Source organism: Callithrix jacchus, chromosome 7 (genome assembly GCF_049354715.1).
Source record: "Callithrix jacchus isolate 240 chromosome 7, calJac240_pri, whole genome shotgun sequence".
Taxonomy (NCBI): Eukaryota; Metazoa; Chordata; class Mammalia; order Primates; family Cebidae; genus Callithrix; species Callithrix jacchus.
Window position 1 is genome coordinate 147888323 of NC_133508.1, and position 24526 is coordinate 147912848.

Sequence of the window (24526 nt, forward strand, 5' to 3'; positions counted from 1 at the left end):
CTTGGTATCTGACCACCCTCAATATCTTAGCACCCTATCCTGCTTTCAGCAATAATCCTGTTAGGTCAGTTTAGCAAGAAACTTCTTATCCTTGATGTTTCTCTTAGTAATTTTCTGTCCACTGACTCTCATCCTGCTTTTTGATCATAAATCCCTACTATTTCTTGTTGGAGTCAGAGTTAAGTTCAATTCCTCTTCTTCACTGCAAGGTCTGGTTGTAGCGGTCTCTAGAACTATCACCTGGGCTCTCTGACATAACGTCTGCCTTACCATCTTTAATTAGTTTCACGAGCAAATTTTCCTCTGACACTTTTCAGCATTTATTTCTCTATATTTGTCTATTGTTTGTTGGACCCACCAAGCACTGTTATGTACCATGACTGCAGACACTTGTCCCTCATTTTATCTTAACCGCTTGGCACACAGGAGACATTTATTCAATGTTTGTTGAATGAGTGATTAGCACTCATCACAACTGTAACTCTGTGAAGACTAGGATCCTACCCATTTTGTTCTTTACAAAATACCGCCTAAGACTTGAACAAGTCTTCGATAAGTGCAAAGCGATTTAGAGGAAGGAGGGGTGACTAAACTGACTGAAGAAGCTAAGGGAAGCCTCACAAATACAATTACATTGAAACTGAAACTGAAAGGGAGGAAAACTAAAAAGATCAAGAAGGGAAGAACTGCAGACAGTATCGTGCTGGTCAGCCAAGATGGCTTCTATCGCAGGCCGCCACACTTAATATGGCGACCAGGTAAAGTTCCTGGAGAAAATCACGCGAGAGTTGCATCACGGCGGCTGTCCGCGAAATAAGCTGGGGGTGTGGAGCAGCCAAGATGGAGCCGGCAGCCGGCAGTCCGGGCCCACTGATCGTGAACAACAAGCAGCCCCAGCCTCCGCCACCTCCGCCGCCGGCAACCGCACAGCCTCCACCTGGGGGACCGCGGGCCGGCGCGGGCCTCCTGCCCGGGGGCAAAGCCCGCGAGTTCAACCGCAACCAGCGCAAAGACTCGGAGGTCAGGAGCTTCGGGGGCGAGGCTCGCACCGGGCGGGGGGCGCCGGGGGTCCCGGGCATTGGGCCGCTCTAGGGGCCAGGCTGGGCTTCCCGAAGGGCTCGGTAGAGCCCGGCCGGGAGCTGTCATTATACAGCGAAAGGAGCAGGAAGCGAGGTTGGCAGCTCCTGGGGTCAGAGGCATGAAGCCCGGGTCCCCGCTCGAGCTCCGCCGCCCAGGAGAGCGTCCCGGAGCCTGCGATCGCTGGTTTGCTCTCCTGGGCCCCGGCTGTGGGCGTGGCCTCGAGGCCCCTGACCCTGGGAAGCCTCCTTCACCCCAACTCGCGGGTGGGAATTTGGGGGTCTGCGTGCACTCCAGGGCGCTGGGCGGCCGCGCCCCCAACCTCTAAACCTCTCGGGCCTCTGCCCCTGGTACTGGGGCGCAGGCTCCTGGGTCGTGCCGCGCGCAGAGGACGGCGCGTGTGGGCAGGCAAGGCACCGGCGAGGATCTAGGAGGCACTTAAGGCCAGACCGAGATAGTTATCACTGAGAGTATTGCGCTGCCGGAGGTTCCGAGAGTAGGAGGGGGAAACTATGCCTTGTTCTTCTGACCTGAGCCGGATCGGGCCATGGGTTGACAGTGCCTCTGGTGGGTATTTTGCCCAGTGCGCCTGATACTGAACTGTTAAAGATGAGAAATAGACATTTTAAAACATGCATTAGGACCCAGCATTCCTTCCTCTCTCTCTAGTGAGCAGTTCCTGCCGTTCTGGAGATGGCATAGTCTGGAGCCGACTAGTAACCTCACCCCAAGTTAAAGAATTCCTCCCACTGCCTTCCTCTGCAGAATTCATGAATGAAGATACACATGTCGGGGCGTTTTAGGGCTTCTTAATCAGCACGTTCCCAGAGCACTTACTATGCCATCTCCTATGTTAATCAGCCCCCAAGCGAATCAGCCAAGTTAATGAGAGGGAATTCCTCATTGTCCAAGCATAATGTACTCATAGAGCAATGATACTATCTTTAGACTTGTGAAATCAGTTCCTCACAAGCTTTTGTTTTTGTTAGCAAGCCTAAACCCCTGATAAAACGTGTCAACAATTGGCAACCCCAAAGTAGAAGTAATCTGAGCTTAGAGTGAATAATTTGAAAAAACAAAGAAACTGACCTTTAAGGAGCCCTTGCATGCTAGGATGATGGACATCAGTGGTAACTACTCAGTTTTTCCTTTTTTTTTTTTGAGACGGAGTTTCGCTCTTGTGACCCAGGCTGGAGTGCAATGGCGCGATCTCGGCTCACCGCACCCTCCACCTCTTGGGTTCAAGCAATTCTCCCGCCTCAGTCTCCTGAGTAGCTGGGATTACAGGCACGCGCCGCCACCACCACGCCCAGCTAATTTTTTGTATTTTTAGTAGAGACGGGGTTTCACCATGTTGACCAGGATGGTCTTGATCTCTTGACCTCGTGATCCACCGCCTCGGCCTCCCAAAATGCTGGGTTTACAGGCTTGAGAGGATTACTAAAGTGGAGGGTAGTGAACTTCCTTCATCATGAGAGGAGTTATCATTTTGAAAAACGGTTTAAATTTTCCTAAGTAGCTATGAATGGTCAAATAAATACCCTTTGACGAATTTTAATTTCTCTTTTTACCCCTTAATTTCCACATAGAGGCCGGGTGTGGTAGCTCACGCCTGTAATCCCATCACTTTGGGAAGCCCGGGGAGGGGGGGCGGATCACGAGGTCAGGAGATGGAGATCCTGGCTAACACGGTGAAACCCCGTCTCTACTAAAAATACAAAAAATTAGCAGGGTATGGAGGCACGGGGCCTGTAGTCTCAACTACTTGGGAGGCTGAGGCAGGAGAATCACTTGAACTTGGAAGGTGGAGGTTGCAGTGAGCGGAGAGAGATCATGCCACAGCACTCCAGCCTGGGCAAGAGAGCGAGACTCCGCCTCCAAATACATACATACATACATTTCCGAATAGACTAATTTAATGAAAGACCAGTCAAATGGACACATTTAAGCAGAGACCTGTCTAAATCCATTTCTTTTTTTTTTTTTTTTTTTAAGATGGGGTTTCACCATGATGGCCAGGCTGGTGTTGAACTCCTGACCTTAGGTGATCCATGCACCTCGGCCTCCCAAAGTGCTAGGATTACAGGCGTGAGCCACCGTGCCTGGCTAAATCCATTTCTTTAAAGAGGCTGATGCTGTGATCTTCCTTTAGTCATAGCTGAAATCTGTAGTTGGGAGCTTGATCAGTGAATGCCTGGAGGACAGGGAGGCTGGCATTTTATGAGAGCCCACTGTGTACTACATAATTTTGATTAGTCCTTAAAAATCTTCAAGGTAGGGTTTCATAATTGCCATTCAATGAATGAAGTAACTGAAGTTCAGTAACTTGTGTGAGTGTACACTGTGTTGTCTCTGAACATAGTGTGGAGTTCTTGTTTGTGGGAGTGGTTTTGTTTTGTTTTTGAGACAGGGTCTCCCTCTGTTGCCCAGGCTGGAGTGCTGTGGCTCTATTTCTGCTCACTGCAACCTCCACCTCCTGGGCTCAAGATATTCTCCTGCTTTAGCCTCCCCAGTAGCTGGGATTACAGGTGTGCACCACCATGCCTGGCTGATTTTTATATTTTTGTTAGAGACTGGGTTTTACCATGTTGTCCAAGCTGGTTTTGCACTCCTGACCTCAAATGATCCCCCAACCTTGGCCTCCCAAAGTGCTAGGATTCCAGGTGTGAGCTACCGTACCTGGATGTTTCTGGGTATGTTATGTCATTTTGTGACTGGTCTTTGTCTTCCTACATAGATTGTAATTAAACCTAAGGACTTTACCTATTTTTTTTTTTTCTCACTTCTGTCTTCCCAGTACAAGTCTTCCAAGATGGTATATTCTCAGTAATCACCTATTTCCAGCAGGAAAAAGATTGTCTTTGTCACATTCTCTCTTATGTTAGGAGGGGCTGCTGCCTTCTTTGTCAGTTCTCACTGAAATTTGAGACAAGGGTGGGAAAGCTGAGAGTTTCAATACTTGTTTTGTCCTGAGCTATTGACAGCCCACTAGCCAGAAAGAAATAAGATTTCCGGAATCTTAGCATCACATGGAAGGACCATTCACTGCACAAAATATATAGAAACCTTGTATTTATTTATTTAACAAATATTTGAGTATAGACCATTAATTCATTCACTTATTCATGCCAGGTCCTATGCTGGACTTTGTGAAATCATTGGTAAGTTAAATGAATGATGTTCTTGTTCTCAAGGAACTTGCAGTCGTGTGGAAAGGCAGGCACCAAACACATCCTATAATGATAAGTTATGGTAAGTGCTCTGAAGGAAAAGTATAGGATACTCTTAGAGGTTTTAGGAAACAAAATATGAAGAAAACATCAAAAAAGTGGAGGCAGTGGTATCCTGTAATACAACAGTGTCTCGAAGCATGTGTTTCTTTCTTTGAGAGAATGATCTGATTCCTAAAGCTCTTTCTTCTTAGCAGGGCTATTCAGAGTCGCCAGACCTGGAGTTTGAGTATGCTGACACGGACAAGTGGGCTGCAGAGCTTTCGGGTAAGGCAGGGACCTTTGTGTTATTTGGGGGTGGTTTTTTCCTCATTGGTCTTTAAGAAAATTAAGAATGAATATCATTTAGGACTTCATTTCTTTCCCTAGTTAGTTCAGTTAATTGTATGTATATAAAACATGTTAGTTATTTGATTCAAGCCTTGTGTATCTTATAACTTGTTGTTGTCCTTTACTTTTATGAAGCTGGCTAGAGCCCAGTCCCATTGTCAGACAGTGATGTTCCTTGGCTGTCCATGTGACCCTGACAGTGGTCTCTCCTCCAGCAATGGGTCATGAGGGATGCCTGCATCTGTGCCCATCTGCTGCTGCCACTGCCACTCTCATGTAACACGAGGTCGGTGTGAGCTGCTTCTCTAAGCCTCTAATAATACAGGTCCTGCCCAAGAGGTAGCAGCCACTTGAGAGATGCATCCCAGGTGGCCGCCAGCCTGGCATGGCATGGTGGGATGGATGCCTATCAGACTGGAAGTGTGCAGATGGCACTCTGGCACTCTGGTTCTCTCTGTTGTGTACATCAGAGCACTAAGATCCCTTTCGTAATTACAGAACTTAGTCCAGGAGTCACTGTACTCAGGGACAGAGTTGAGAGTGGAAGCAAACACCTTGCTCTCTCTGCACATGTGAGACCTGGTGTGCAATGCAGACATGGAACCAGTGGTGACGAGACTTTGTTCCGACAGAGCTTTACAGCTACACGGAAGGGCCAGAATTCCTGATGAATCGAAAATGCTTTGAGGAGGACTTCCGGATCCATGGTGAGATGATTTCCCCCACTTCTTGCTTCCTTTGCCCTGCATAACAAGAGCTGCAGGGTTTCTTTTGGGTATCTGAATGACCTGTGTCATTCTGGAACAGCCTGAGAAACCTACTGAATCCTGATGGTTCAAAGTCAGATACATGTACAGTGGGCTTGGGCACTTTGGTGGGGGCTTTTCAGAATGTGCATATGGGGAGAAAAAATAATTCATGTGATTAAAATTGCACCCAAAATACCAGCATTTCAATTTGGAAATCAAATTCATAGAGCAGTAGTATGATCTTACCACTGAAATAGGGGGAAACTTGTCTTTCTGGTCCTATGGCAGTTCTAGATTTGGAGAGTTAACATGGGTCCATGCCATTGTGAGGATTGTTCTAGGCTCAGGTGTAACTGGTTTCTTGCCCTGAAGTGACAGACAGGAAGTGGACTGAGCTGGACACCAACCAGCACCGGACCCATGCCATGAGGCTCCTGGATGGCTTGGAAGTCACTGCCAGGGAGAAGAGACTCAAGGTGGCTCGAGCAATTCTCTACGTTGCTCAAGGTATTGAGTGGACTTCCACGGGCTCCCCTGGCACCTCTTCTAGTGAGATTGCCCACTCAGATGCACAGAGGGGCTCAGTGAGCTGAACCCTGTGTTGCAGGCACGTTTGGGGAGTGCAGCTCCGAGGCAGAGGTGCAGTCCTGGATGCGCTACAACATCTTTCTTCTCCTGGAGGTGGGCACGTTCAATGCTTTGGTGGAGCTTCTGAACATGGAAATAGAGTGAGCAATTTTTAGGGGCTGAGTAGGGAAGGGGAGGCTCGGGTGGGAAGGGGGACAGAGCTTGCAGAACTAACTGGCTTTTAGAGGGTTAAATGGGCCACGTGGGGCAGAAGGTCTGGTCCTAGGCTCTGTTCTGGTCACCCAGGTTGAATAACAGAGTTGCTTACTTACACCCTGAAGACTGATGGAGACTAATGACAGGTCGCTGCAGCTCTCCGACGCCAGAGTTTTTACACCAGACACTGCAGGCCCTGGCCAGGCCTGGGGTGCTCCTCAGGGGACTCCTCACTTTGAGCTCACTTTTGAACCTGCAGACTCTGCTGTGTGTGTCCTGCAGTTTCCCCCTTGGCAGGAGGCCAGGCCTAAGACTGACACATGGGCTTAACCAGTGCCTGGCCTTGCCTGTGTCACCTTTGTCCTTTGTCCAGTGGACAGGTCAGCTGCTGCTCATCTAATGATAATAGCTAAGACCACTCATTGAGTGCCTGTGTGTCCGGGGCATTGTTCTCAGGACATTACATGTATTAATTTGTGCTATGGATATAGATAATATTATCATCTCTATTTTTTTTTTTTGAGATGGAGTCTCACTCTGTTGTCCCAGCTGGAGTGCAGTGGTGTGATCTCAGCTCACTGCAATCTCTGCCTCCCGTGTTGAAGTGATTCTCCCGCCTCAGCCTCCGGAGTAGCTGGGATTACAGACGCCTGCCACCACGCCCGGCTATTTTTGTATTTTTAGTAGAGATGGGGTTTCACCATGTTGGCCAGGCTGATCTCGAACTCCTGACCTCAGATGATCCACCTGCCTTGGCCTCCCAAAGTGCTGGGATTACAGGTGTGAGCCACCGCGCCCAGCTGTGGCCTGAGTTCTTAACCACCGTATCCTGTGGCCTCGTGCAGCCCAAGCCTTTTGTTTCCCCATGGGTCAGTACTTGTCAGGGACTTCACTGACCCTCCTTCTTGGAGGAAGAAGCTGACTCTGCAAATCTCCTGCAGCAACAGTGCCGCCTGCAGCAGTGCTGTGAGGAAGCCCGCCATCTCCCTGGCTGACAGCACAGACCTGAGGTGAGGCACGCGGCACGCCTGGGCTCCCAAGCCTTAGTCAGAGATGAGATCAGAGCAGGGCGTGGGAGGCTGTCTTGGTGTCCTTGGTGTGTGTGCTTCTGTACACGCTCATCTGCAGGTATGATGGGCTCAGTGTGAATGATTAGTAGGAACTGCTGAGGGCTCGACTTAGGTGGGGCTCTTGGTTGAGACTCCCAAAGGCAATCCAGGGTCAAGTGACTAATTAGAGCCACAGCTAAGTGTGAGCCTCCTCCTCACACTGTTACGAGGACCCGGGTATGGGGTGTTTTATATTTGGATGAAACACATGATGATGTTCCCTGGGCTCCCTGGGCCTTCTTTGTGTACACAGCTTGATCCTCATCTTCATTGGATTAGACCCAGCAACTTGCTAATGTTTCATGGCTGCCCAGGAGTTCAAGCAACTGCTAAACAACAAGATGACCCTCCAGTTTTTGAGGGTTGAAATCTGGCTGTTTTGTGAATTTGGAGTTTGTAGATTGTGGTTGTAGTGTTCCCTCCTGAGTGTTAGGATCGCTGGGTGTCACGTCCCAGCTCCTGCTTTCCACTTCCTCGTCATAAGCCCTGTTTTTTGTTCTCACTGTGACCCTACAGCTCACTACCACCTCTGTGGTATTTTCTCTTCAGGAAGCTTAGGGCAGTAAATGCTTTTAACCATTCTTGTTCATGTTTGTTTATTCACTACCATTTATTAATATTAAGCCCCTGCCTTGAGTAAGCACTTCGTTAGACACTAGGGTGCTCCCTTGACTCCCGATCCTACTCCATTGTGAGCTGGCTCTTGTCCTCAGGGTCCTGCTCAACATCATGTACCTGATAGTGGAGACTGTTCACCAGGAGTGTGAGGGTGACAAGGCTGAGTGGAGGACCATGCGACAGACCTTCAGAGCCGAGCTGGGTAGGACCCTGGGGATCCTCTGAAGAGGCCCTGCCTGGAGGAGGCAGGAGGCCTTGGGAGGGTCCTGATACCTTTGTGTCACCTCCAGGCTCCCCGCTGTACAACAATGAGCCATTTGCCATCATGCTGTTTGGGATGGTGACCAAATTTTGCAGCGGTCACGCCCCTCACTTCCCCATGAAGAAAGTTCTCTTGCTGCTCTGGAAGACTGTATTGGTGAGCACCTCCTTGGAGGAGAACTCGGGTGGTAGGGGAGGGGCAGTAGGAAGACTGTTCCTTGACTATCCTTTTGAATATTGAATGACGTGGTTATAAAACTGCTTTGGTAAGAAAAATATATATATTTAAAAAGCCGCTAAAGAGATGACAAAGAAGTGCCACTTTTGTTCCACTGTAGCCAGCGAGGACATAGGCCTTGAGTCAGAATAGACTGTTGATCCCTGGAAGCTGTTTTCTCAGTCACAGACAGCTCTCTCCCAGACAAGTTGCCTCTCATCAAGCAGCTCTGAACCTGGAGTTTGTAAAGGGATTTGAGGCAAAGTTAAAGCCTGTGTAACTGGGGCCCTGGTTAGATGTCATTTGAAGGGGCAAGAGTGAGCCCTGAGCCAGTCTTCATTTTCTTCAGGGTATACTGTCAACCTGATTCTGTGTCTAGGGAGGGAGGGACTGGCTGCCAGGGTGGGCCGGCCAGCACACCAGGCTTGGAGTGTTGTTCGCAGCCAGGCCATCCCAGGAGGAGTGGCGTGGGGAGATGGTGGAGGTGAGTTGGGACTGCTGCTGCACTGGGGCTCATCCCTCCTCCTTTCAGAATGGGTTGACCCTGGAGCCAGTAAGTGTAGGATTTCTCAAGAGTCATTGACGCATTTTATCTTGGACACATATTCTGTTCTTCACAACGCCTTGCTGAGGCCAGAGAGGAAAGCTGAATTGCGCAGAAACAGTAAAACTAAGCAGTGTAAAATTGCTGCATGGTTCTGGGGTTTCTGCTTCTTGGGAGGTGTTTAGTTGAAGCTTTTTTTTTCTTTCAAATTTGAGCATCCAACTGTATCTCCAATTTGACTTTGAAAGACTTGCATGTACAACTTGTGAAACATATGAGTCTTACCAACTTCTAGGAACTTGAAGGGTTAGGCTGTTGTCCTTTTTTTAAATTGAAGAGTATGTCATAGGTGCAGAGTTCAGTGTGTCTGTACAAGAGTCAGTCAGCCTGCATCTCTATACCCTTTCCTTGTTCCTTTTTCTCCTTTCGCTTGATGGTGTCACTGAATTCTTGTGAGTGGCTTTAGTCCCTTATTCAGAGGTTGCCTGGGTCTCTATAAAGAGACCCAGGTCATGATGTCATGGGTGCTTCTGAGCCTGACATAATGGTTAGGGACCAACCCTGTGGACATGTTGACCCTGGCTCTGCTCCCGTCTATGATGCAGTGCACGCTGGGTGGCTTTGAGGAGCTGCAGAGCATGAAGGCTGAGAAGCGCAGCATTCTGGGTCTCCCCCCACTTCCTGAGGACAGCATCAAAGTGATTCGCAACATGAGGGCCGCCTCTCCACCAGCATCTGCTTCAGACTTGATTGAGCAGCAGCAGAAACGAGGCCGCCGAGAGCACAAGGTGAGGGCGACAGAGGTCCCTGTGACTCCTGAGGGTCCTCAAGGTGCACGCTGGAGCAGTGCGGTCCTTGGAGGAGCAGGGCTACTGGAAATGAGCACCGAGTAGCCAGTCAGAATCATGCCTCCATGGCAAGGACACTTTGTCCCCTGCTCTGGTCTAGTTTATGATGTGTGCTCAGCACGTGGTGCTTTTGAGGGACCGGAGGAAGAAGTAGTTGATTGTTTGGCCCCCGTCTTGACTCTGCCTCTGGTTGTTCCACTGTTCTAAGCTCTGCCCGACACACCTCTGTGCTCTGTCTCTTCTGGTCTGTGTCCTCAGTTGGCTCTTGTCTCATCTCCCTTCCCTGGTTTCAGGCTCTGATAAAGCAGGACAACCTAGATGCCTTCAACGAGCGGGATCCCTACAAGGCTGATGATTCTCGAGAAGAGGAAGAGGAGAATGATGATGACAACAGTCTGGAGGGGGAGACGTTCCCCCTGGAACGGGATGAAGTGATGCCTCCCCCACTACAGCACCCGCAGACTGACAGGCTGACCTGCCCCAAAGGGCTACCGTGGGCTCCCAAGGTCAGGTGAGTCTCACACCTCCAGAGCATTCTTGGCTTCTGAAGCTAGAGCCTTCACACCCTCAGGCCTGCCACCTGGCCTGCGTCACCGTGAGTGGTCATCTGAGGGCAGGCTGACCCTGGCTCTGAGATGAGGCTCTTTTAAAGCTCCCTGTGCTGGCCTGAGGGTCTCAGGGAGGCTGGCCTTGCTGGTCTCACACAACATGGCCCCCATGTGGCTACTGAGTCAGCAATTTGAGTTAGCTCTTGGTTAGTTAGGCATGCTAGTGAAAGGGAATAGAAACAGATAAAAACAAGAGCATTTAAGCAAACATGCCCCCATCCACCCTGGGCTTGTGTATGACTTTTAACAGAACAGTGATGGATTAAGGAAGCGTTTCTTTAGAGCTATGATGAAAATGTTTGAGGTATATGTGGGTAAATGGGTGGAAAGGTACCTGGAGATACATAAATGGTGTCTGTTTGAGAGGCAGCAACTTAAGAAATAAAGTAGATGAATGTGTGAGAGGATATAGAAGTCACTTTCTTGATCCAGGTAAAGCCTCAGTTTTCAGTGATCTGTGAAGGGACTCTGAAAATGCAAGGTATGCTGATTGTTTGGGATAGGAAAATGTGACCTGAATGAAAAATCGGTGGCCTGCAGCTTTGTTTAAAAACTTTAATATTTAAGAAAGTCTGCTGACAAACTTGTTCATATTCTCTGAGTAAAGTATGTTTTTAAGTTTGATGTATCCCCTTAATTTTATGAATAAACTAATTAACATATAATATATTTTCAGGTTATTGATCCAGTAAAATGATAAGAAACATTAAAATACTATGAAAATTTCAATTTTTTTCCCTTTCTTTCAAGGAGAAAAACAATTGTAGGAGACTTTTCTTGTCCTGGCTTCACACTTTCTGGATGTTCTACATTTTTGTTAACTGTAGCACTTTGAAATAGCTTTTGTTAAAAACCTTTTCTCCCTCTTGTTTTGGGGGCACGGCAGAGAGAAAGACATTGAGGTGTTCCTCGAGTCCAGCCGCAGCAAATTTATAGGTTACACTCTCGGCAGGTGAGTAGAAGCTGAGTTCCTTTTGCTGTGAGCTCTCCTGTCCTTTGGTGTTTGGGGTCCCAGGTGAATTGATGTCAGGGCTCAACACAGGGCCTTCTTTATTCTCCAGTGACACGAACACAGTGGTGGGGCTGCCCAGGCCAATCCACGAAAGCATCAAGACTCTGAAACAGGTGAGTGACTGCGGGTGAGCTTTTGGCCTCGTTGGGTCCCTAGTGAGTAAAGTGAAACCAGCCTGTAGGGAGACGGTTTTAAGACTCTTGTCTGCTTGAAGGAACCTGGGGTAGAGGCAGGGGTAGACTTCGAAATAACCTAAAAACAGTCTTTTATGAGTTTTGCTAGTTTTATTTTAAGTTTTACTGTTTAAGGTGAGCTTTTGTTTGGGACTGACCGGAAAGTCTTTAAAGATTATATTACCTGACCACTGGGCGCCAAGGTATATGCCTGTAGTCCCAGCTACTCAAGAGGCTGATGCAGGAGATCAACCTCCTGACTGAGCACGGGAGATCAAGGCTACAGTGAGCTATGATCACGCCCCTGCACTCTAGCACGGGCTACAGAGTGAGACCCCCGACTCTTAAAAAAAAGGATTATATTATTTGACAGTTGTTGGAATTCTTTTTTTTTTTTTTCCTGACAGTCTCGCTCTTGTTGCCTAGGCTGGAGTGCAATGGCGTGATCTTGGCTCACCGCAACCTCTGCCTCCCAGGTTCAAGTGATTCTTCTGCCTCAGCCTCCTGAGAAGCTGGGATTACAGACATGCACCACCACACCTAGCTAATTTTGTATTTTTAGTAGAGACGGGATTTCTTCATGTTGGTCAGGCTGGTTTCAAACTTCCAACCTCAGGTGACTTGCCCGCCTTGGCCTCCCATAGTGCTGGGATTATAGGTGTGAGCCACCGCGCCCGGTCTTGACAGTTGCTGGAATTCTAAGGAGCCCAATAAATAGCCTTCCTTTTCCTTGCTCACATTCTCAGGCAGTTGAAATAGAGGAGTAGGCAGATGGAGATTGTAATGCCAACTTTATAGCTCATAGAGCTGTGGAGAATGAGGCTTAATACAGCAGTAGCGTCCTAATACATTGTTCCAGGATTAGGCAGAATTACCTACCCGTCCCAGGCAGTGCAGAGAGACCCTGCTAAGCCTGGTGGGGGAGGAGAAGAGAGCACAGGCTCTCAGCAGGCAGACAGGTTCTAAAGGGGAAAGAGAAGGGTGGGGACAAGGCTGCCCTGTGTCCCCTCCCATAGTCTCCAGTCAGAAAATAGAGGAGTGAGTGTCTAGACTGGGCAGAGAGAGACAAGGGGTGTTTGGCACACCCGTGTCTCTCCACGTGGGAGAGAACATTAAGAGTCGGGAAGAGGCGTCTCCCCTAACAGCTGTCTGGAGTGAAACTGTTTATATGTTTTTGAAATATATTTTTGGAATTTGTAGTACTAAGTGGTCTCTGTGCGTCTGGGCTTTTTGAGTACTTGATTTTCTTTTCGTTTTTCTCCTGTCACTGTAGCTATCCGAAAGCCTGTTTCCCTCCTTATATTTACTTTTTTCTTATCTACTGTGGGCTTCTTACCCTGTTGCAAGAAGTAGGTGCCCACTTAGAAAAATATTTTGGGGCTGGGCATGCTGGCTCACTCCTGTAATCCCAGCACTTTGAGAGGCTGAGGTGGGTGGATCACCTGAGGTCAGGAGTTCAACACCAGCCTGGCCAACATAGCAAAATCTCATCTCTACTAAAAATACAAACATTAGCTGGGCATGGTGATGCACGCCTGTAGTCCCAGCTACTCGGGAGGCTGAGGCAGGAGACTCACTTGAACCTGGGAGGCAGAAGTTCCAGTGAGCCAAGATCACGCCACTGCACTCCAGCCTGGGCGACAGAGGAAGACTCCGTCTCAAAAAAGAAAAATATTTGGGTTTGGGATTTTAGTTAGGGATTTTTGTGGTGATTCAATCCTTTTTAAGAAGACTGTGTTGAAGACACATGTGTGGGGTTTTTGCTGGAGTGCAGGGAGTTTGGCCAAAGAATGTTTTCCCCAGCTCCTCTTTTCACGTCTCTCCCTCCAGCACAAGTACACATCAATTGCAGAGGTCCAGGCGCAGATGGAGGAGGAGTACCTCCGCTCCCCTCTCTCAGGGGTAAGTTGGGGGTCCTCTTCAGCCCCCAGGATCCCCAGCTCTTCCCAGGCATTGTACTGGGATTAGACCACAAAGCTGCCCCAGGGCCTCAAAGAGCTCCCAGTCTACCTTCCAGTGTTGAAGGTGACACGTGTCTAGTGCAGGGTTAAGAATAGAGACTGAGCCAGGACCCTGCCTCTGACCTGCCACCTTGAATGGCAATTTAGGCAAGTTACTGGGTCTCCCTAAGCTTTATTTCCTTATCTGTAAAAGAGGAATACTAAGACCATCATAGGGTTGTAAGGATGAACTGAGTTATTACAAGTAAAATGCTTGACACATAGTGTGTGTTCAGGGTTTGCTATTACCATTAACATCATGATGTACATCACTGTTTACAGGTTCTCCTCCAGCCAGCTAGCAAGCTGGCTCAGGAGATTGTATTCTGGGCTGGGGTTTCATGCTTGCACCCATTATGTTAAAAGGGAGAAGAAGAAGTTGAGCAAGTCCCTGCAGAAACCCTCTACCAAGGCTTGCTCCCCAGCTTGCCTCAGTATATGGTGAGTGGCGCCTGCGGTGGGACCCTCCCACTACACTAGCCTTAGAGTGGGCCCTGCCCTCTTCCTGCCACCTTTGGACCAACAGCAGGACTGCTTAGGGCTTAATTTTGGCCCTGGGCTATCAGACCTTTGTCTGAAGGGTCTGCTCTTCCCAGATTGCCCTGCTGAAGATCCTGTTGGCTGCAGCACCCACCTCAAAAGCCAAAACAGACTCAATCAACATCCTAGCAGATGTCCTGCCTGAGGAGATGCCGTGAGTACTGTTCTGTGAATGGAGCAGGGGGGCAGCAGACAGATAGGGAAGGGCAAACGTTTTCATTTTGTTAGTTGGTTGTTGTTGGCCCAGCTTCTCTGCAGGTTAAATGTAGGTATTTTTGACTCAAAAAAAGGAAGCTACTATATTAAAGAGTTTCACTGGTTGGGGAGATGGCTTGGCCCAGTTGGCCTGGATTCTAGTGTAGATTCTGTCACTGAGCGAACTCCTGAGTGAATTGGGGCAAGTCATTTCCTCCTCTATAAAATGAATGGGGCCGCAGTTGACATTCCCCAAAGCACCCCTCTCCAGCTGTGTGATCGGGACACCCAGGATGAGGAGGGTTAGTTCGTCCAGCAGCAGCTGAGCCTGCACCAGGTGTAAAGCCTTCCCTTTCCCCCAGTGAGCAGCAGGCCTGCAGAATGCTAGCAAGTGTCTCAGGGCAACAGAGTGAGATTCTTCAGCGTTCTTTTGCCCTGGGCCCTGTACTCCTCTCTTTCATGTGAGAGTACAATTGAGATCATGTTCTACTTTGAGAAGGACCTGAGCCTTTACCTGCTCTCCTGCCTGCCAGGGCCACCCAGCCCCTGGAGTGTGGCAGTGATGGCCAGGTGAGGGAGGAGGCAGGGATTGGCTAATACCAGAGGGAGGATCGCAGGAACACTAGGCCACATGTGATGATGGTTCTAGAGAAAAAAGCTTCTAGAGTCAAATACTGTATATCCGATTCATAGATTTCTCTTACAAAGAGGAATTCCTCTTATAAAGATGTACAATGAGAAGTCGTGAATTAAGAAACCGATGTGACTCAGTGCTTCCTAAATGTATCTGACTCCAAAACCCTTCTTTTCCATGGCATGAAACTTGTCAATATCCTGGTATTCCACAGAACACAGTTTGGGGAACTCAGGTTAATATGGCAGCAGAAGCTTAGGGGAGATCTTGGAAAGCAGAAGAAGTTCATTTTTGGAGGAAAGGAGAGAGAAACAGACTAAGAATGTATTTGAGGGCATCATGGAGAAGGAATAAACTGTGCCAGGCTACATTGCTTGGGAGGTGGGTGGGGAGCTCTGGGCTGACCTCCGAGATGTCCAGGGGGTGAGTGGGGAGGTGGGAGTCTTTGCCTAGGGAGGCTCCGGAGTCCATCTTTGCTGCGGGCACCTAGAAAGGAGGTACTAAACATACTGGCGGCTCACCCAGGCAATTACGTTTCCAGCACCACAGTGTTGCAGAGCATGAAGCTGGGGGTGGACGTGAACCGCCACAAAGAGGTCATTGTTAAGGCCATTTCTGCCGTCCTGCTGCTGCTGCTCAAACACTTCAAGTTGAACCATGTCTACCAGGTACCGGCAGGGCTTTCCCTCCCGTCCTGTGGGCTGGGGCCTCAGACACTGCTGCCCCTCCAGCCCACAAGAACAGGGGCCTTGGCCTTCGACCCCGTTTGAACTCTGCATGAATGTTCTAAGACAAGGCCCTCCAACCAAGGCCTTTCATCCCTGGAGGAAAGAGGGCAAGGTCCCAAGGGATACACTGTTTTTTTTCTGTTGGCTTCAGTTTGAATACATGGCCCAGCACCTGGTGTTTGCCAACTGCATTCCTTTGATCCTAAAGTTCTTCAATCAAAACATCATGTCCTACATCACCGCCAAGAACAGGTGATGAGAGGACCAGGGTCCGTGAAGGGGCGGGTATGGTCAGACAGCAGAGTTCCCAGCTACTATTTCCCCCTGTGTCCATTCAGCTAACATTTTTCCAGAATCTACGAGCCAGCACTGTGCTGGGCATCAGGACACAAAGATCAATGAGGCATGACCCCTGCCTGTGGAGAGCCCAGTGTGTCAGATCTGAGTCTGGCCAGTCTTGCCCCAGGTGACTTGGTTGTGCCTGGGCAGGAGGGTTTTCATCCTGGAATCTAGTACTTTCTTGTCCCTTCTGTACTTTTTTTTTTTTTTTTTGAGGAGACCATGGGCTGCTTGCTGTCTCTAAGGATCTCCGCCATGTGCCCTGTAATGCTGCGCCTGCTAACTCAGCCCCTGCTGTTGGCTTGGTGCCAGCTGTACTTGACATTACTTGCTCATTGGTGTGATATACCATAGGGCGCCGGCCAGACCAGTCTCCAGAAAGGCTTGGCATAAATTAGTTGCCCTGAACGATCTCCCCTGCCCCACATTCATTGCTATGGGGAAAGATTTGAGGGTCTCTGCCCCTTACAAGATCAACATGCTAGTCGCTGGCTACAGGGGTGCCTTACAAGTTCTCTTGTAGCAGATATTTCCTCATCTTATAGCTGGGGAAACTGGGAAAGACAGTGGGACAGACCAGGTAGATTGCTACTTCTACTCCAACAAGTGAGGGAGGAAAGCTGGGAACTGGCTCAGGCACGGCTGCTCCGCCAGGCCCTTGGCCTTTGCTCATGGTGGGCACCTGGGTCCTCTCCCCTCTGCAGCATTTCTGTCCTGGATTACCCTCACTGCGTGGTGCATGAGCTCCCAGAGCTGACTGCAGAGAGTCTGGTGAGTGGCTGGGTTCTCCTCAGCTGTTCTTTAGCACCAGGGTCAGTGGGTAGAGAGCCTGCCTCCCCCAACAAGACAGGAATAGAGGTGTCTCCCACAGGTGAGGTCACTGTGGAGTGCCCGGCTTTGAAAGAACTGTAAGTGTACAGAAGGGCCAAGAGGAGGGCCCTTGCAGAGCAGAGAGATTTGGATTTAGGGATTAGTTAGGGAGTGTGCTCTTCAGGGGCTGCTGATCCAGAGCTCACTGTAGAGTGCTTCTTTCCCCGAACACTGGACTCAGCAGTAGGAGCTCTGGGGCAGCCTGAGGCCACAGCTCCCAGGATCCTGGTTCATGTTTCCTGCAGGAAAAGTCTAGGGAGCTTCCCTCTTGCCCTAGTCCCCTGCCAACTTCTGGGATGGAGTCCCCAGGCTGCTCTGAGAGCAGGGGGTTCCTGGAAGAGGCCTGGAGGCCCAGCTGTCCTGAGATCGCATGTGAGGGCCTGCTGCAGCCGTGGGGGCTGATTGTCCCTGATTGTCCCCGATTGTCCCTGCAGGAAGCAGGCGACAGTAACCAGTTTTGCTGGAGGAACCTCTTTTCCTGTATCAATCTGCTTCGGATCTTGAACAAACTGACAAAGTGGAAGCATTCAAGGACAATGGTAAGTGAGTCAGTGCAGTCAGCAGGCTTGGAACTTGGAGCTCGAAGAAGAGTGTCGCATTTCATGCTGGGAGCAGGGAGTCCCCAGGGCAGAGCTCACTGGGCCTTTTCCCTTAACTTTGCTGTAGCCATATCCTTGCATTTTAAGGGCTAATTCCCAGTTCTTGATGAGATGAACTGGAAGCTGGAAGAGGCTAAGCCATACACTGAAACAAATCTACACTTACAGAAGAGCTTTTTCCGTGTCGCCTTAATCTTGATGGGTAACATAACCAGGATTGTGAGAATCCTCCTTGACTCTGGGTCTGGATGCCTTTGGGGTGAGGAGGTCCTTGAATCCTCTGATACTTGTGTCTGTGTACACAGGAATATTTCTGGGAAGAATCCATAGCTTCAGATTCCAAAGTGACCCATAGTTAGGGTGACTGACCATCCTGGTTAGCCTGGAACTCTACTGGTTTTAGCATTTAAAGTCCTATGTATCAGGAAACCCTTCAGTCCAAGGGGAACTGGGATGGTTTGTCACCCTGCCCATAACTTCCAGAGGGTTAAGCGGCAGTGTGACCCGACCGTCTGCATTTAGTTCTGTCCTCACCTTGGGCTGCTTTCTGATCTCCCTTCCTAGATGCTGGTGGTGTTCAAGTCAGCCCCCATCCTGAAGCGGGCCCTCAAGGTGAAACAAGCCATGATGCAGCTCTATGTGCTGAAGTTGCTCAAGGTGCAGACCAAATACTTGGGGCGGCAGTGGCGAAAGAGCAACATGAAGACCATGTCTGCCATCTACCAGAAGGTGCGGCATCGGCTGAACGACGACTGGGCATACGGCAATGGTGAGGCTCTGCACTCAGCCAGGTTGGGATTGGGGTGTTTGGGAAAGGTGACATCTTTCAGTCCCTGCCCGTGGTACTCAGGCACTTCTCTGCCCTGAGCTTCCCACCGAGGAGCAGGAAGGAGCCCAGCTCCTGCTTTTGCTGCCTCAGGACAGGCACTCTAGGAAGGACGTTGGGAAGCTACCCAGGCTTGGCATCTCTGATCATGCCCCATCTCTCCCTGTCCCTCCCAGTCATTCATTTTCTAGAAATTGTTTAAAGACTTTGTCCCCTCTTTTCACCCCCATTTTGGCTACCTAAACTCTTATAGTATAGTTCCAGACTGACTTCCCTTCCTCCAGTTCCTTCCCCTCCATCAGTGTCTCAGATTTCCCTAGTGATTCTTTTTTACTTTAATTTTTTATTTTAAAGATAGGGTCTCGCTCTCTTGCCCAGCCTGGAGTGTGATCTCGGCTCACCACAACCTCTGCCTCCTGGGCTAAAGTGATCCTTCTGCCTTAGCATCCCAAGTAGCTGGGACTACAGGCACTTGCCACTATGCCCAGCTAATTGTATCTTTTTTGTAGAGATAGGGTTTCACTATGTTGCCCAGGGTGGACTTTTTTTTTTTTTTAGATAGAGATTCTGTCGCCCAGGCTCTCAGCTCACTGCATCCTCCATCGCCCAAGTTTAAGCGATTCTCCCACCTCAACCTTTCAAGTAGCTGGGACTACAATTGGATGCCACCTCATCCAGCTAATTTTTGGATTTGTTGTAGAGACAGGGTTTCACCATGTTGGCCGGGCTGGTCTCAAGTTCCTGGTCTCAAGTGATCCACCCGCCTTGGCCTCCCAAAGTGCTGGGATTATAGGCATGAGCCACTGCGCCTTCTCAGGGTGGTCTTGAACTCCTGGGTTCAAGGGATCCATCAGCCTTGGCCTCCCAAAGGGTTGGGATTATAGGCATGAGCCACTGCACCTGGCCCCCTAGTGAATCTTTTCAACATGCAGATCCTGTGCTGTTACTGCCCTGAGTAAAATCCTTCATTAGCTTCCTATTTCCCTTAGAATTAGACTCAAACTCTTAGGCAGGGCATGTGAGGCTCACTCGTCCTTTTTCATTCTCCTCCTCTGCAATCTGACCCAGCTTCCTTTTCAACCTTGTTCCCTGCTGTCAGCCCAGCCTCCATCATACCCAGGGCAACAGGCACAAGGAGTGCTTGGTCCTGGCACATGAGCCATGTGGCTCCCACTGCCAGGCTCTGCAGGCACTCTTCCTTCTGTCCGCAGTACCTCCCCTGCCCACCTGGGCTGCTCTGTGTGTGTGTTGCTGCGTTGTTGTGTACCTGGAATATAGCACCATGGCTAAATGACTGTGTCTGTACTCCCAATGCCCTATGAATGTGTGCAGGCCCATGGTGGCACGCAGTACCTGGTCAGGGAGTTGGGAGAGAACGAGCAAATGAGAGTATTGCCAGGCTTCCTGCCTTTGACCCCAGAGAGCCAGGGAGAATGCCACTTAGACAGAAACGTATTGAATACATGGCTCTCCCTCTCTGGGTCTACATAATCCGTACAGTATAAGCCTCTTTCTCAGTACCTCTGTCTTTTCTGCTTATCCTTGACTCTCCTTTGGATCTAGGAGGGAATTCCTGTCATCTTTCTGAGGATGAACTCGGAGGTGTCCTGCTCCTAGTTGACACTCAACATTCCTAGCCAGGCCCCTGAGCTGCAGTGAATCCATGGGGAGCTGCCACAGGGCTTGGCTCCTAACTGTGTTCTTCCTGCTTTGTCTCAGATCTTGATGCCCGGCCTTGGGACTTCCAGGCAGAGGAGTGTGCCCTCCGTGCCAACATTGAACGCTTCAATGCCCGGCGCTATGACCGGGCCCACAGCAACCCTGACTTCCTGCCAGTGGACAACTGCCTGCAGAGTGTCCTGGGCCAACGGGTGGACCTCCCTGAGGACTTTCAGATGAACTATGACTTGTGGTTAGAAAGGGAGGTCTTCTCCAAGCCCATTTCCTGGGAAGAGCTGCTGCAGTGAGGCTGTTGGTTAGGAGACTGAAACTGAAAGAAAGGATGATCTCAAGGTACTTGCAGTACTGTCCTAGTTCATTGCTGCAGAGCTCCCACTCCCCTCCAGGTGGCAGCACAGCCCCACTGTGTCCTCCACAGTCTCTTCTGGGCTTTGGTGAGCCCAGCTTGACCTCCCCGTTAGTTCCCAGGGTCCTGCTCAGAAGCAGTCATCTCTGCCTGGGATCCATTCTTTCTTTACTTCCTCCACCCTCCTCTCTTGGACATGGTTGACTTTGGCTCATTTCACAATCAGCCCAAGGCTGGGAAAGCTGGAATGGGATGGGAACCCCTCTGCAGTGCATCTGAATTTCAGGGGTCAAGCTGACGCCTCCCGAGACAGACAAATCCTTGCTTTGTCAGCTTGCAAAGGAGGAGGGTTTAGGATTAGGGCCAGGGCCAGAAAGTCAGTATCTTGGTTGTGCTCTGGAGTGGGGGTGGGGGGTTTCTGATGTCATTCCAGCCTCCTGCTACATTATATCCAGAAGTAATCGCAGAGGTTCCTGCAGCTGCCTCAGCACTTTGATTTTGGACAGGGATGAGATAGGAAGAGAAGCTTCCCTTAACCAGAGGGGCCATTTTTCCTTTTTGCTTTTGATGGCTTGTAAATATCTATATATAATTCCGTGTATATTCTCCTGTGTCATGTTGGGGTTTTTAATGTGTTTGTGTATTCTGTTTACATTAAAAAGAAGCAAAATAATTCCCCTTGGCTTGTCTGCAGGAAATATGGCCTCTTTTTATCTCCTCCAGGTCTAGAAAGTGTCTTTTTTCCTTCAGTATTGCTGGTCACCGCTTGTCTTTGCCAAGCTCCCCGCCACTCCCATCCTGGGGGAAGAGGAAGGGGGGGTTGGCATTTATCCAGTGTAAGTTAACTCCACAGTAATCTGGGATTGCTCTCGCCCAACTCCAGAGCACTAGGTTACTCTATTGATGAATTGTCCTGCACCCCTGGGTTTGCTGGAATTTCAGTAGGAGCCCCGGGTTTCTCTGGATCCCATCCCTGAGCTAGCCTCAGCCAAACCAGTGTCAGTGCTAGGGAGGGAGGGACTAGGTGAAAGCAAGAGGATCAGCTGCTCTAGGCCCTCCCTGGGGTAGGTGGTTGGGACTGATCGGAAACTTAAGTGTTGGAGCCTAGGAAGCAGACCATCAGGAGTCAGGGCATGGTAGGAAACAGAGTTGGAGGGCCGAGGACCCCACTGTGGGCGAGAGAAAAGCAAGGAGAATCTCTAGTAGGTGTCAGTGGACAGACACCTGGAGCCTACACTCTGGTCTCTAGACTCCTGGTTGTGTCTGCCTCAGAAGATTTTACTGTTTTGATGCTCGTGAAAGGACTGTTTCCTTTTTAGAATTCCTGGAAGCTCTTATTTTACCTGTAGGCAGTTGTTTTATGGGTTCTTGAATCTCCAAGGGGTCTTGACTTGTAAAGGAAACAGTGTTCTGGGGAGAATCTCCCTTTCATTGGGTCTTGTGTTCAGTGCCTGCCTGGCCTGGGACCTGCTGAGCCTCAGGACAGGCATTTTGATGTGCCGGCATGGTTAGGGACAGCAGGGGTGAAAGGAAGCAGCGGACTCCTGGTGCTCACAGTCTGTGAGATGGGAAGTCCCTGTGACTGATGGGCCCTTTATCCCAAAGTAACCTGCACAGGACAAGGGAACTGACACAATTTATGTGCATGATGGATTTCTGGCGATTTCTTGCAAGGACTGATAGGAAATATGTATCCTTGAGATGTCAGTTTGGGAGAGATGGATTTTCACATTCTTACTGTCCCCGTGAAGCCTGAGTCACTGAGCCTGCATCTTCAGAGGCCTGTCTCTCCTCTGACCTGCGAAAGAGTATGCAGGACTATCAAAGCCGCAAGGGCCGTAAAGCCTGCGCAGATGAATCCCTTCAGCTAGAGGCCCAGGAGCCAGCCTGGGGAGAGGAAGGGGCTTCTCACAGCCACAGAGTGTGTTGGTGGCAGGTGGCCATTTGAACTCAGGTCTTTGTACAGAAATGTCTTTTGGAGCCACCCCTTTTTTGTGGCTTTTAAAATCTCATCTGGGTCATGAAATGGGCAGAGTACATGAGGACCCTTTGTAAATGATTGAGTTACATAAAAGGTTTTTTATTGCTAAGTAGGCTCAGGGTCCACTGCTCTTTCAATCCACAGAGGAACAGATTAACCTGAGGTAGTATCACTCTAAGGCTGGGAGCTGTCCCTTGTTAATATAAGAGTTACTACTTATAGGGTGCCAAGTAGGTACCAGGCACAATATTAGATGCTTCTTGAAGGCTTATGTTCTACACAACCAGCAAATGCTGAGGACTTACTCTGTGCCAGCCAGCATTCTAACCACTTGATGTATAATATCTTACATATTCCTTGTAATATCCTGAAAGATACATGTCATTTTAATCCCTGTTTTGCACAGGAGAAAACTGTGACACAGAAAGGGTAAAGAACTTGCCCAAGGTCATATGGAGTCTAGAGCCAGGATTCAAACCCAGGCCTCTGTCTCAGCATATGTGTGTTTTCCACTCCCTTTGCTAAATTCGTCATCGTCATACCCCAGCACTTAACACTCATGTAGTCATTGCTCACTTATGCACCATAGCCAATACTTATAATTGCTCTAGCATGGTCTCTGGCATGGGATTCATAGCGAATGTCCATTGCTTTAGATCCTAACTGGGCAGCTCAAGTTTGGCCTTGGCCTAGCCTCCAGTGTGCCCTGACTGTGCCCTCCTCAGGGTAACTTGGCTGTTGCTGCCATCTGTTTTTTCTTTTCAGTCTGAGCCTAAATTTTTTTCTCCTCTGGGTCCCAGAGAACTTTTGTGTTGGCTGCCTCTTCTGTACCTGTTAGGCTCATCTCTAAGGAGGCTGACTTTCTGTCTGTCCTCAATGAGCTGACTTCTCAGAGGAGAGTAGCTGTTACATTCATTTGGCACTTGGCAGAGTGAGCCTCAGGCTGCTGGCTGTAAAACAAGGGAGGTGCACCCTCTGGGAGTGAGATAGCCCTGACTTTCAACTGGGCTCTGACCTTTACTCACTGAGGGACCTAGAGCTAGTCAAGCTCCAAGCCTCAGTTGGCTCATCTGTAAAAATTGGTTTAATGATAGTCCTATTGCGTGGGCTGAGTAAGGTCATGGAAATGAGCCTATATATCTGGCTGACAAGGGATGACAATAAATGGTAGCAGTTCTTAGTCTTGGCAGTGGCCCCTCCAACTTTAACCTTCTGTGAATTTGCACACTATTCCTGTGTTCCCCAGAAGACAGAAATCCCCTTCAAGGACCAGAACCATGTCTTAGGCTTCCTTAAAGCCCCTGGACCTAGCTTGGTGCTCTGAATCCAGAGGCGTCTCAGAAGAGTCAGCTACTCTTTCAGCAACCTGCCGTCACACCGTGAAGGCCTGCTGGAGCCAGGCCATGTGCTAGATGCCCTGGATTTCCAGGTGACTAGGATACCATGCTCTTTCACTTCTCTTGAGCTCACAGTTGATGGAGACACAGCCAGAAGAGCAAGTAAAAGCAGTAGTATGATAGGTAACATGTCTGAAGGGCCCACCACAGGTCCTACTGGTCCCAGCCTCTTCCTGTTGGAGGAGAGATTGCTGGGGGAGCCAGCAGTCACTAAGTGCGAAGGAAGGGGGCTCCAGCAACAGGAGCAAGGGCTCTGACAACGGATGCTTCATGCTCACCACCCTCCAGGAGAAAATGGCTAGGATGAGCCTGTGGAGGAGGCTTGGACAGGGGCAAAGTATGTCTTTCCTGTGCTGGATAAAGGAAATGTTATGGTCTTCCCAGTTCCTGGCCACGCTAGACTTCCTGTCTGGAGCTGCAGAGGGTCTGCGCTTTGGGGTTGTAATTCAGGCTGAAGTGTAGATGGGAGAAGTGAGGAAGGAGGATTGAATGCCACGTATGAGAAGCATTTCCACCTGCTGACTGAGGTGGGAAGCCTGCACCGATGGGCCCCTGGCTGTGGTCCTCCAGTCCTGACCTGGTGTCCACGTTCCTGCCAGGACCAAAATTTAGGGCTGTGGCATCTTCTCTGGGGGAGACAGGAGCCTCAGCAAAGGGAGCTGGGATTTCAGGATGGGCCACTTCCTTTCTCCTTTCCCAGAAGGAGTGATCAGAGCACAGGCCTGGCCTTGGGGAACCACTGGCCTGGGCGGAGGTCTAAGGTCATCTCTAGAGTGAGGCTGAGGACAGAGGTATCTGGAGATTTTGGGGGCTGTGTCTTAGGGGTGTGGAG

The 24526-nt window shown here is 49.6% G+C and overlaps 1 protein-coding gene across 2 annotated transcripts; it reads left to right on the forward strand.

The window, feature by feature from the left end:
- The first annotated feature begins 826 nt into the window (after window positions 1–826).
- Window positions 827–20989, forward strand: STRIP1 (striatin interacting protein 1). 2 transcript variants are annotated; one of them, XM_009001853.5, is made up of 21 exons: window positions 827–1020; window positions 4502–4574; window positions 5270–5344; window positions 5759–5893; window positions 5994–6114; window positions 7111–7179; window positions 7992–8098; window positions 8187–8314; window positions 9524–9706; window positions 10060–10277; window positions 11261–11326; window positions 11436–11499; window positions 13390–13461; window positions 13926–14000; window positions 14156–14253; window positions 15470–15596; window positions 15808–15908; window positions 16700–16766; window positions 17300–17404; window positions 18029–18233; window positions 20010–20989. In XM_009001853.5, exons 1-21 carry the CDS (start codon window positions 841–843, stop codon window positions 20255–20257), a joined length of 2517 nt encoding a protein of 838 aa, XP_009000101.1. In that variant the 5' UTR covers window positions 827–840; the 3' UTR covers window positions 20258–20989. The 2 variants fall into 2 exon arrangements, with proteins under 2 accessions (XP_009000101.1, XP_002751235.2); XM_002751189.7 differs by having other exon boundaries at window positions 4505–4574.
- Window positions 20990–24526: the final 3537 nt, after the last annotated feature.